This window comes from Notolepis coatsorum (assembly GCF_963971535.1).
Source record: "Notolepis coatsorum genome assembly, chromosome: 14".
In the NCBI taxonomy this organism is placed as follows: Eukaryota; Metazoa; Chordata; class Actinopteri; order Aulopiformes; family Paralepididae; genus Notolepis; species Notolepis coatsorum.
In genome coordinates, this window is record NC_140178.1 from 88,532,740 (window position 1) to 88,545,822 (window position 13,083).

A 13,083-nucleotide genomic window follows, 5' to 3' on the forward strand; every position below is an offset into this window, starting at 1 on the left:
CACCCACATAATAAACCTCTCAGGGATGCATCCCCAAAGACTTAAAAATTGCGAGAGTGACCCCCCTGCACAAAAAAGGCAGCAAATTAGACCCAGGCAACTACCGCCCTGTTTCTATTCTTACCTCCATCTCGAAAGTTATGGAAAATATAGTCTACGAACAGGTTGAAAAGTACCTTGCGGAAAAAAAGCGAATCTCCGAATTCCAATCTGGCTTCAGAACATCCCACTCCAGTGACACATGCCTTCTCTATTTGAATGACCACATCAAAGCAGAGGTGGACGCAGGCAAATACTGCGAAACACGTTTAGCAATTATGCCACATCAATGTGGAACGCCCTACCCACAGCTGTAAAGGAATGTGAATCACTACCCACTTTCAAAACCACTCTCAAAGAGCACCTACGAGAGACTGCAATTCGAAACTGGCCCCTGTAAATGTCCTAACGCAACCCCCTCCAATGTACAATAAATGTCCTATTAAACCCAATAATACACGAGACCCTCTTCTTGGGACCAAGTAAGGGTTTGTCGATAATCCAATGTACAGTTACCCCCCCCCCCCCCCCACCCCGCCTTTCATTACACCTGGGTAAAACAGAGTCCATGGGTTTCCTTCTATTACACTGACAGAGTTGATTGTAGTGCACAGCACGCGCCAGCAGAGGGCAGAGCAGTCTGTCTTTCCCTCTCTCAGTCAGAGCTCAGCAGAGCAGGATGATGCAACGCGCGTGTTCCTTTGGGTCTGCATGAGTGGACTCAGGGACACGTTGTTTAGGTACCGGTAAGTTATGTTATGGTTAAGCGATTGGAAGATGAACTCAGGGCTCTACAGTGCGACCATATTGCTCACATATGCCCCTAGAAATATGTGTGTGCGAACCGGAAAAATCAATTACTTGCACGGTGTGCAAGTGAAGATTACAGCCTCAGTCGTGCTTTTTTTTTTTTCACTGATAAATCGTTAAAAAACTACAAGTCCCACATTGCACTCAAGCCATTGCGCTATGCGAGACTTTCCCGAGACAGTAACATTAAGTTTTATGTAACTTATTCTAGTCTTACCAATAGCAATAGATTTTAGAACACCTAGATTTATCGATAGTAATATAATGTTAATGCAACAAAACGAATGCCTTTCTTTGTTAATCATAGCGTTGATGCAGTAGCGTATGTCGTTGTGTTGGCTGTAACGGACATGACAATAACATAACGTGTACACATTAAAATTGCGATAATCGTTTCTAACATTTTCAAATCGATGCAGTTGAATTTTCCCCTTAGGATCGACTAACTTTTTGGCTTACCAGCCAACTGGCGAGTATCTGATTTTTTTTACCAGCCAAACAGATTTTTTACCAGACAAAAGAAATCGCTAATTGTGATAATTACTTCTTTGTATATCAAGCCGCGTCAATGTTGTGTATGCATCTGGGTAGGCACACTGTGCCTTTAAGACAGCACAGTGGTCTTACGACAGTGCTGTGAAGTACCGTCAAGTGTTGTGGTAACGTCAGTTGGGTTGGTGTGCTGTTGTGCACAGTGCACTGGTTGAGCTAGCCCCTTTCGTGACTGCGATGTGCAAGCCAGAGGCTTTTGAGCATGAAATAAAATGTCTAACCTTACGTCGTAGTCCGGTGCTTTTTTGGAAACATTATAGTCATAACAGATACACCTAGCTGGCTGCTTTGAGCACACAGGGCTAACGTTAGCTAGCAAGCAGCTATAGCTAAAACGCTAACTAGAAGCTAACCACTGTATACAGTTCCAGTAGACTAACATTACACCTCTGTGATTTAAATGTGTCCTTAGTAACTTATACTCGAGGGTTGTACTAGGGTTGGATGCAGTTCCCCGTTGGTCAGTCTGTCTGTTTTCCATCTTCTGCTGTGTTTAACGTTATCTGTTTGCGAGTGCTCCTGATGGCTAGCCTAGTACCGCGGGACTTTTATTATTATATGTCCGCGGGTTGGCCAGTACTGCGCAAACGTTTATTAAACATTATATGTCCGCGGGTGGTCTTGTGCAGTGCTCTCGTGGCACTGTCAACTAAAGCGAACACTCAGAAGACGCGCACCGTTTGCCAGTGCAGTGATTGCAGAATGTTTTATTTTTTTGTATACTCGCCAGCAGGGGAGGAAACAAACTTTTTGGCTTACCAGCCAACTGGCGAGTATCTGATTTTTTTTACCAGCCAAACGTAAAAAATACCCGCATTTGGCGGGTAAAGTGACCTAATTTCCTCCCCTGCCCCTACACCAAAGTCACTGGCCCACTGTGCGCGTGTGTATCTGTGTGTATGCTAACTTGGCTAGCGTTATCAACAGCAGAGGTGGGCAATAGGGTCCAGCTGCAGCGCAAGCGGTGTGACGTAATTGGCAGAATCGACTGTCAATCAATGGTCTACCTGACACGCAAACTCATAAACAATGTTTCTGTACTGGTGGTGTACAGTATTTCAATAGGCAACTCTGAAAGGATTATTTTTCTAGAAGAGCAACACTAGCCAAAACATAGGCATTGTATGCATAAAAGGGGCAAAAGCTAAAGTTAAGTGACTGTTACTTTTGTAGCAGTAGTTTGATTTGATAGTTTATTTGATAGGGACAGCACATGTTAATGAACATAAAGTACAAAATACAAAATGTAAACATGCAGGGTTGTAGCAAGAGCTAATTTACACCAGGAGACAGCAAAACTCTTTCAATAAATAAATAGCCTGCTTAGGGTAAAAGCATTGTGACAATCAATGATAAAAACAAGAAACAGTTACATAAACTAAATCAGATTAAAAATGATCACAGTTCTGGTTTGCCTTAAGATGCAGTTTAGGGTGAGTCTTGAACATGGAGTATGTGGGGCACTCTCTAATCACAACTGGTAGGCTATTCCAGTAGTTACCACCTTTAACAGAGAACACAGTTTTAGCAAAGGTAGTATACCGAAAAGGCACCTTACAGTCCCCTCTACTGGTGGTAATGCCAGTGTCTCCTTTTTGTTTAATGTCACTGCCTTTTTTATTAGGTCTAGTTGTTGGCTACAACTTTGCCACAGTAGGCATTAATCACTTAATAGTTCAAATGTCTGTGTCCCATTCCCGTTTGCACACGCAGATACACACACACGCACACAGTGGGCCAGTGACTTTGGTGGTATGTGCTATTGCACAGATGTGTGTCCCGTTCCCGTTTGCACATGCACGCACAGTACAAATATACATTTATTTTTGAAAAAAATAATAAACTGTTACTTGAAATATTTTCACTGTGCTCCTAAATATTTGTGTGTGCTCCTAAAATTCTTTGTGCTCCTTGGGAAAAAGGTTAGCGTAGAGCCCTGTGAACGTATGAGATATGAATGCTGGTAGTGTATGTTTGGTAAAGCGTTCCAGTTCGACTGTGTGTGCGCGTATTGGCTTCGCGATTGACTACATTGGTTTAACGGCTTAAGCTGGGTTTTGATTATCACTTAATCAATGCAGAATAAATTTTGTGCGTCTGTATGTGTAGTTATGTACTACTGTCGTGAGTTTGTGAGTCATATTGCTCTAATTTCAGCCTCTGTTATACATTATTTGTTCCGTATGACTCGTTTCATATCTGTGTGTCTCGACTGTGCGCGCTGATTTGTTTACATCGGCAACACGAGTCGCTAAGGAGGTTGAAGAAAGTGCACTTTTAGGTTGAAAGAACGGCCCTAATGTCAACGTGTTTCAATGTAAGCGTTATGTATGGTGATAACGAGTATATTGTTAACGTGGCTTTACTCTGACCACTCGCTCCGTCCCAAGAGAGAGTAGGGCTTGAGATGTTTGAATGGCTTTTCTAAATGAAGTGTGTAAAACTGCCCGTTTTATTATCGAAATATTGGAAACGGAGATAACATACTCTTTATTTTGACATCGGATGACGACGACATGACAGAAGTTGAACAGTGTGGGAAAAATTGTGTAAACTGGCACGAGACATGTAGGAAATTGGTCCGCGGAGATCCGCTCGACTATGAAAGCTCAAAGAGTCCAGTGGACCTCCGCAGAGTCCAGTCCGTGTACAGTCCGCTCGACTATGGGAGGACCTTTAGAGTAGACGACAGAGTACAGCAACTTGCAATGGGCCTGGTCTACAAGATACACTACACGACTAAGGTACCCATGTACATGTCAAAATACTTCCCAAAGGTCAGTGAATACCACAACCACAACACCAGAGGGAGCTCCACAAATCATGTTAAACCCAGATTTGGCTCAAACAAGGGTGTAAACATGTTTCGCAATTATGCCACATCAATGTGGAACGCCCTACCCACAGCTGTAAAGGAATGTGAATCACTACCCACTTTTAAAACCACTCTCAAGGAGCACCTACGGGAGACTGCAATTCGAAACTGGCCACTGTAAATGTCCTAACCCAACCCCCTCCAATGTACAGTAAATGTCCTAACCCAATAATACACAAGACCCTCTTCTTGGGACCAAGTAAGGTTTCGTCGATAATCCAATGTACAGTTACCCCCCCCCCCACCCCGCCTGTTTGTATTGAGCCTTACTGTATTGTACCCATTCTGCAATCTGTTAATAAAGTTTTCAATCAATATCAAGTTAATAATTTGTTAACAAGACTATCATGTATTAGGTGGTTATGCATGTACATCATTAGCTACTGGGTCAAACACTGCTGTCTTTACACAAAAAGAGCTCTGGCCCTCACAGTCAGAATGCTGAAAATAACAACTTGCATGGATGTAAATGTTCTGCATACTTTGTGTGTTTTTATATTTGCACAGTTGTTTGTTAATGCTGCATTTTTAACTAAATGTTTATATCATTATTATTATTTATATTATTGATGCAGGAGAGAAGGTTCTGGTGGGATTTGATCGCAGGCTACAGTATAGCCCTACACTTAACTGTGGTGGGGTTCTGAACCACGACACTATTCAATTCAAATGGCTTTATTGGCATGATGTAATTAAACATTAATTAGAAAACAGATATTAAATAGTAGAACATACAGTAGATGGAAGTAGAAATTTGATAATCATAAAAAAGCTGATTGTTAATAAAAAATATCTATCATGAAATATAACAGAGTGTGGTGACTGTCACTCCCTCAGTTTATGGCAGGCAGCAACATAGATTGCTGCTAGCTCACAGCTCTTTGATTACTCCCCTAGTAGGACTGCTAGTTTTTCTATGATTGTGTATTTTATACATTTATATAATGTATCTCTTTTTATGCAAATGTTTTTGTTTGTAGGGCTCCCCCGTGAACGGCAGCATGGTGTAACTTTATTGCATGGGCTAAATCAGTGGTTCCCAAAGTCGGGGTCGCGACCCAAAGGTGGGCCGCGAGCAGCCACGGATGGGCCGCGAGATGATTAAAAAATTAAAAATTAAAAATTATTTTTTTTATTTTTTATTTAAATTTTTTTTGTCAGGCCACTGAACTTAGAAGCAGGCCAGGGCAGTGTTTCTAGTTGTATTCAAAAATTATTTTCTATTGTATTCTAAAATGTGACTATATGGTTTTATATTAACTTAATAAATAAACAAAAACGAAAAATCTACTTATTTCAACGAACATTTCAAACTAAATAACAGATTACCGGTATGCACATAAAACGCTGAAAACAACCGAAGCAACAATAGTATTTTAATGAGGCTATTATTATTATCATTATTATTTTGCAACAAGTTAGCCCTCTCATAAATAGCACATATAAATGAATAACTAACTTGAACTAACTTAATAGGATTGAAGTGATATTTGGCTTAAAAAAATCGGTCGCCTGGCAAAAAAAAAGAAAAAAAAAGCCAGACGATGTGCATTGGGCCGCGGCTCTCTGACGCCTTATTTTCTGGGCCCCGGCCTGAAAAGTTTGGGAACCCCTGGGCTAAATAACGTTTGAATGAATTAACAAAATGCACTTCTCTCTTCTATATGTAAAGTAGGCCACTAAAACTAACAGAGGAGAAGAGAGCTTAGTGCATCAGGCCTAAACAGAAAGTGCTTGCATGAAACACAACTGTGACATTACTTTCACACGCCACCAACCAAAGTGTTACCACTTGACACACATTTATACTGTAGTTTGTAACAGCCTTTGAGGGCGAAAGGCTGAAGCCAATTTGTAGTTTTTAAGAATTGAGAGTTCCACACGTCTTCCACCCAGAATATCTTTTATTTGTATTATCTATAGCACCTACTTCTCAGTTTCTAAGGGTATAGATTATTTTCACCAAGACCGCCGGCCACAAGTCTAGTATTAACCAGCCAGGCTCCATTTAGCTATAGATTTAGTACACACAGCAACGTTAGCACAATGTATGTTAGCACAAACTAATTAATTCCCAAGATTACAGTATTCCTTTCTCCAACATTAACACTATGCCGTCCGTCCACGAGTATATACGTGTTTCGGTGCCATGCGTTGTGGACCAGAGCCACGTATATTAGGGATGCCCCGATCACGTTTTTTGCCACCGATACCGATCACCGATCGTCGTGAGCCATATCGGCCGATACCGATTGTTTTTGATAAAAAAGAAATTAAAAATTATTTTATATAATTTTTTTATTTTTTTATAAAATATATATATTATATAATTAGACTTGTACTTGTATTATCTGCGAGACATCGCCACCACGCAACAAGTCAAAATGCTTGCTATCTGCAAACAGCTCCACTGTCTGTGTGTACTCTAGTAGCCTCCAGCTCCAAAAAGGATTCTCCGGCGCTGCAGCGGGACCCTATTGTAACATTACTGTGCTTTGGTCATTTCACATTCAGCAAGCCCTCAGCTCGAATACGCATTAAATCAATGTTATAAGACATTGATATCAAGAGCTATCTGTAGCTACTGCTAGCCGGCTAGATGACGTTAAGACAGAACTTTAGTTCAATGGGACATTTCGTTTTGAACAGTAAACTAACGTCAGCTAACGCAAGCTAACGCAAGCTAACGGAGGTATGAACATGGACTACTAGACTTTCTGGATCATTTGTTGATATCAGGAGCTATCGGTAGCTAGCCGGCTAAATACCGTTAGACAATGCCTACTAAACGTGAATAGTTGACTGGGTAATTTTGTTTAAACAGTAACGATAGCTAGGTAGCTAACGTTAGCGCAGGTCGAATGCACTACAGACTCGAGCAGAGGAGCCTCCTCTCAGTCCTCAGTGTTTACAAACTCTACACGGGGGCGGGCGGGGCTAGGGAGGAGGAGCAGCGGCAGTTTGCAGGTCGTGTGTGTCTGAGACAGACAGCGAGTGAGAGCTTCGCCTGATCGGTTTCCGCGATCGGAGAATATGACTCATTATCGGAATTCACAGATTGCATATTTATACTGAGTATCGGCCGATAACGATCGGTGGCCGATCGATCGGGGCATCCCTAACGTATATACTCCTGGCAAGTTGTAATTGTTTTATTCCATATTTATAACGCTATTAACGTCCGCTATCGAGATCCATGACCTACCCACATATTTGATTTTCAAAACATACACTACCGGCCAGATCCGCTTAGGGGCGCCATCGCTCCACTGCAGTATCATTGAGGGGATTTAAAAAAAAATATATTTTACAGTCCTGTGGGCGGATCATATGAGCCTCGATTCCAAACGAAGACCCTCCATCTTTGATCCAGTTACCGAACGTATTTTTCAGCCTGGAATAATGGGATTTATGATTAGCCAATGGACATATCGATCTACCAGAATCCGATGACTAATGAAGAAATGCTGCCGGCGATCACATGGCCTGACGGTAGGACACTATTCCCCCAAATTACAGCTGGATTGGACATTGTTTTAAAACCCAACGTGATGATCAGTGAACATGGCTGATTGAACGCACACTATATTGCTAATCAATAATACTAATCGGCGTTCCCCGCCGCCCCCATTTCATCCATAGATGCTCTGTAATAGTCTGGATGCTACGCAGTTTGTTTTATTTCATTCGTATATATACAGCAGAAATGGCGTTTGATATAACGGCGCCAACGTTTAGCCTATTATCTAGCTTCCTGGTAAAAAGACTGACGAAAAGCGCGATATACCTTATATTCACGACGCTATAAAATGACAACCAACCGATGGATTTTTATTTTCTTTAAGCCATTATGAAGGCACGGTTTATGCACTCAAGTGACAATGAGAATGGACAGATAGCAATACTATAAATGATATATATATATCTCTTAGAAAGTACATAGGTTTGTAAACAAACCGCTATCCTCTGAGGCATAAATCGCTGCAAGAGTGCGGACGCCAAAGTGTTAACACATTGACCGCCAGCAGCAGGGGGAGCTGATCCCCCTTCCATCGCCAGGTCTTCATTCAATGGATAGTTTTAGACTGCAACATTTGCGAGTGCTTAAAATATATATTATATTATATCTATGGGTCTAATAAGGCAGTCGACTGTCAGTGAGTTGCTTCCAGTCAACACGCCCAAAACAGATTGTTTTTTCATCCGTACATTTCCGTTTTATACTGTTTTGAATAGAGTATGGTTTTGGTGCTTTTGAGTAATTCCAGGAAAAAGAAGAGAAAAGGGCATTTTAGTGTAATCCAGTCATCACGTTGTAATTTTTCGGCTGAATATCTAATCATCCTGAAATCAACGCTAGATTATCATTATTATATCTCGTCGTGCATACATGAAATGGCCCTCGTAGCGGGGCGCTCGCCCCCTCGCCCCCCCCCCCACCGCAGTCAACGGTAATAAGCACGTACACCTACACACAGATAGCTTTGATCGCGGTAGAAATAAATATTAGATCAATGCAAGGTTTCATATATAGAGTCCTTACCTTGTCTCTGATGTAATGCAAAAAAAATAATCCAATTATCTGATCGCCATTCCAGTTATCCACAGCGATCATGTCCCCGACATTACAGAGCGTTACACACGGACGGGCAGGCGGGGTTAATATTCCCCTGGCTGGTTGTAAGCCCCTGGCTCGCCTGAGTATTTAAACCCCGCCTGCACGGCTCAGATCAGCTCATAAAACACAACAGCCCATTTACAATGGGATGCAATAGCTCCGCAAGGCAGTAGAGGGCAGTGTTGACCGTCTGCCAGCTCAGACACATTCACCAGGGTATACAGAGGCTGCAGACATGAATTATGAATAGATATAGCGAATAAACAAAATAACGATCCCAAAAACAAGTTAACTAGTTTCTGGCGCCGAGCGCATGGCGGGCAATAACGAGTATACTTGTTTTTGTCGCAGAACCAGTTAAAGAGACACTTCAGCAAATAGCAATGGTTTATTATGCACATAATCGTACACATATCCCAAAGCTTTAAACGTGAATTTATTTGAACAGTTATTGAGAGTTAATGAGTATGAATGTTCTCCGGTGATGACATCACAAGCCTGGTAGGGCAGAACTATTTCTGACAGAAAGCAAGGGATACTTATCCCTTGTGTCTAATAATAATAATAATAATAATAAATGCATCCACACATAACTGAGCATTCACTAATGGGTATATGAAAGCCAATTACATTTACAGCTGGGGAGATTTAAATGCTTTGGACTGATTTATTTTTTCATTTTCAATGAAAAGCATGGATTATTAGGATTTAAGAGTGCAAGTATTGTTAGAAATAAATGCTGATTATGATTTTGCAGAGGGTACACTATAATTTTCCAAATTTGGCAGGCAGTACACTGTGTACCCCTACTGGCCCGGGGATATTTAGCAACGGTGGCTACTTACTTCAGTCCCTCATCGGTCAACTTGATTGGAATCGCAAAGGAGTACTGTGTGAGGAGAGAACAGCCGGGTTAGTTAGAGGAAATTACTTTGCACAAACCTCACAACACCTACAAGCCATCACTAATCCAATCCAGTAAGAAGACATTACACACTATTTGCATTGTGTATTGGTGAGGCAGGAACTCATTTGAAGGATAGATTAAGGCGTTAAGTGAATGGGCGCACTGCACCTGAAAGGATTAGGGCCTCGTGATTGGAGAATATCGAGTGCATGCCAAGAAATGAGGACTTTTGGCAGTCTGTGTGTGTGTCTCAATCCGCAACAAAGTGGTACAGAGTCTCAATCCACAACAGAGTGGTACAGAATCTCAATCCACAACAGAGTGGTACAATGTACAGACAATGTGAGAAGAGAGCCCCAAGTCAAGGTTCACTTCCAGCCTCATAGAAAAAGAAAACAAGGTTTGCATGCAAGAAAAAAAGTCTACTACTGGTAGTTCTCATAAGAAAACGGCGTGGTAAGCCTGCACCTGCTGGGGTCTGTGGTTAATGTTATGAGAAAGTTGGTTGCTAGGAGTGGTTTAAGACTAAACATGTTCTCTGTATGTTCAAGCATTTACTCGTAGTAAGCTGATTTACTTAAGGGGAGACCACTGCAGGTGAATAGGGTAAAATAATTAACTAATAGATATCACAATGAAACTTCCCCAGTTGATTACTTATATTAAGACAAGACTTTTTTGTATTACAAGTTTTCTGAAATTGTATGTTTAAATATGCAAATGAGGCATGATCTACTTAAATATGCACTAATTTGCATATAATTCCAGGACAGAAATCTGAACATTGGATAAAGCCATTTTCAAAATTATAGTTTCATTTTGTTGACATATTAGAGCCAAAGGTTATTACAGAGGGGATTTTGGATATCTCTTTTTATCACTCCATAAATCAGAAAATACTCCATTCAGTCAATTTTTATGGTAAAATTCCATATTTCGCCATGTTTTTAGGAATAAAATGTGATATAAATCAGGGTATGAATGCGATATCAACAAACCCTTCTGTAAATACCTTCAGAACATAGATATGAATAGAACTGGAAGGTTTGGTGTATGTGAGTGCTACTGAAGTGGAGATTTCTGGCTCAGAGTATGAGGAAAAACTCTTAAAACTCATTTTTGGGAAAACGCCTTCAAAGTTCTGTATTGTAAAATGACACTTTTTTTTTAAACAGATATTTGCAAACACAATACCTAATCAAACCATTAGTAATAGACAACCTAAACACATGCCTGATAACTGAATAATAATAATAATGATGTTATTGAACTGAACAGAACTACACACAGGCTACAAACAGTGTAGTACAGTGTAGTACCCCCTAATAGGCAAAAAATATTTGAATAGATATCAGTATGAAACTTTCCCAATTTGTTATGTACATATAAACTAAGAAAAAATATATTGCAAGTTTTCTGAAATGTATGTTTATATATGCAAATGAGGCACTTCCCCATGAAATATGTGCACGTTTATGGATGCAATAAGGCAAAATGATGTAAAATAAACAACTAAATGTGTGTTATTGACGTTTTATTGTCACTAGTTTCATAGAAGACATGTTTAGGAAGCAAAATATAACAAAATCTCAAAATCAACAAAAAAGTATATTTGACTATTCACCTGCAGTGTCTCGCCTTAAAGGGTAAATGGGCTGTGCTGAGAATGTACAGTGTGGACTGTGCTGAGAACGTACAGTATGGACTGTGCTGAGAAAGTACAGTATTGCATGCGTGTGTTCCTGTGTGTGTCGCTGCATGACGACATTGTCAAAGTGTGCAATGAATAAAGACTTCTTCAAAGTCCAGTTTAATCTTATTCATCTTTAATATTCAATTTGATTTTATTCTACCTTTTTATTTTATTCTACCGTAATTGTCTGTCTGTTAATGTTGCCCCAAAAACGACAAAATAAAATTCTGTGTATGTGAAAACTACTTGGCATTAAAGGCCTTTCTGATTATGATTATTTCATCACCTGGTCTGCTTCGGTCGCGGTTCGGTAGAAAACTCACCATTTTGTCGGAGAGGGGTTTGACGTTGGCGACACTTGGTATGTTAACCGTCCCCACCACCGTCTCAAAGTTCAGAGCCTGGACAGTCAGGTTGGAGGCTTGCACCTCTGCAAAGTTCTTATTGGTTATGTTCAGGACATTCTGAGGGGAAACAGTTATGAAATGGTTAATGACATGAGATGTGGAAACACAGTGTGGCACAAATAAAATTAGCAGAGTTATGATTAATTAATCTACAGGGCGTTCTTAAACGGTGCACTCTGTACCATTGTTGATGTTTTATAATGAGGACTGTGGAGACTCAACCACTTTGAAATCGTACTAATTTATCTTATTATCTCGTCAGTATGTATAATAGATTGGTTAGGCTCATAACATTCTAGGAAGGTGAAATTGGCTAAATGGAATCCAAGTACCAATCCATCCCTCTATCCATCCATACCTCTATAATGTACATCCATACCTCCATCTATTCATCCATCCATACCTTCATCCATCTATCCGTTCCTCTCGTCATCCATATATTCATGTATCCATCCATTACTCCATCCATCCATTACTCCATCACTCCATCCATCCATCCATTCCTCTATCCATCCATCCAATTCCTCTATATATCCATACATCCATCCACCCTCACCCCTCCCCCCCCCCCCCCCCTGCTCCCCACCGTGACGTTCATCAGGACGGCTCCTGGGATGAAGTAAACGTAGACAGATTTGACGGCCACAGGTGACAGGATGACAGCCCGGGGGAACAGGAAGAAGAGGACCAAGGAGCTGACCAACAGGGAGAGGGCTACAGACACGGCCACATACAACTTCCTGTGAAGGGGGTCAACAGAGAACAGTATCTCAGGTCATGTTTAGTCGGAGAGAGTCTGAAAAGAAACCGCAAAAGTCGTCTTGCGGTCTCACTTTTAATTTTGCGTTTAGACTAGTGTTTTGGGAGGGAATTCTGCGTGCAGACGAGTGTGTAAAAGTGTGAGTAAATGTCGGCGTTATTCTAGGCTACTGCCTGTGACGTAAGCAGTATGCGACGAGAGCCTTGAGAACCCTTTCGTCATATTTTTAAGCGGTTTGACTGTTCAGATGATAGCGCGAAGGTGTATAGTTTAGGATTTCCACCCAGGAAGGTGGTTTAACTTTTTTGTGGATTCTCCCCGCAAAAACGGCGTTGCCGTATGAACAAAAGGCACATCCGATAAAGTATTTAGCCAGATTCACCCGCAAACGTTTCCGTCTAAACTGCGCCTCAGTGAGCTGT

At 41.0% G+C, this 13,083-nt stretch overlaps 2 protein-coding genes across 2 annotated transcripts in view; both read right to left on the bottom strand.

Moving 5' to 3' along the window:
* LOC311241011 (histone H3.2) overlaps window positions 1-13,083 on the bottom strand; it is a gene marked incomplete at its 3' end in the record, with an annotated part of 340,183 nt that overhangs the window by 72,844 nt on the left and 254,256 nt on the right. The window lies entirely within an intron of this gene.
* LOC311240392 (transmembrane protein 106B-like) overlaps window positions 1-13,083 on the bottom strand; it is a 49,380-nt gene that overhangs the window by 17,651 nt on the left and 18,646 nt on the right. The window contains exons 4-6 of the mRNA XM_084328979.1: window positions 12,488-12,641; window positions 11,818-11,958; window positions 9,740-9,783 (exon numbers count right to left, since the gene is read on the bottom strand). Coding sequence (XP_084185105.1) covers window positions 9,740-9,783; window positions 11,818-11,958; window positions 12,488-12,641 — 339 coding nt within the window. The remainder of the gene's footprint in view (window positions 1-9,739; window positions 9,784-11,817; window positions 11,959-12,487; window positions 12,642-13,083) is intronic.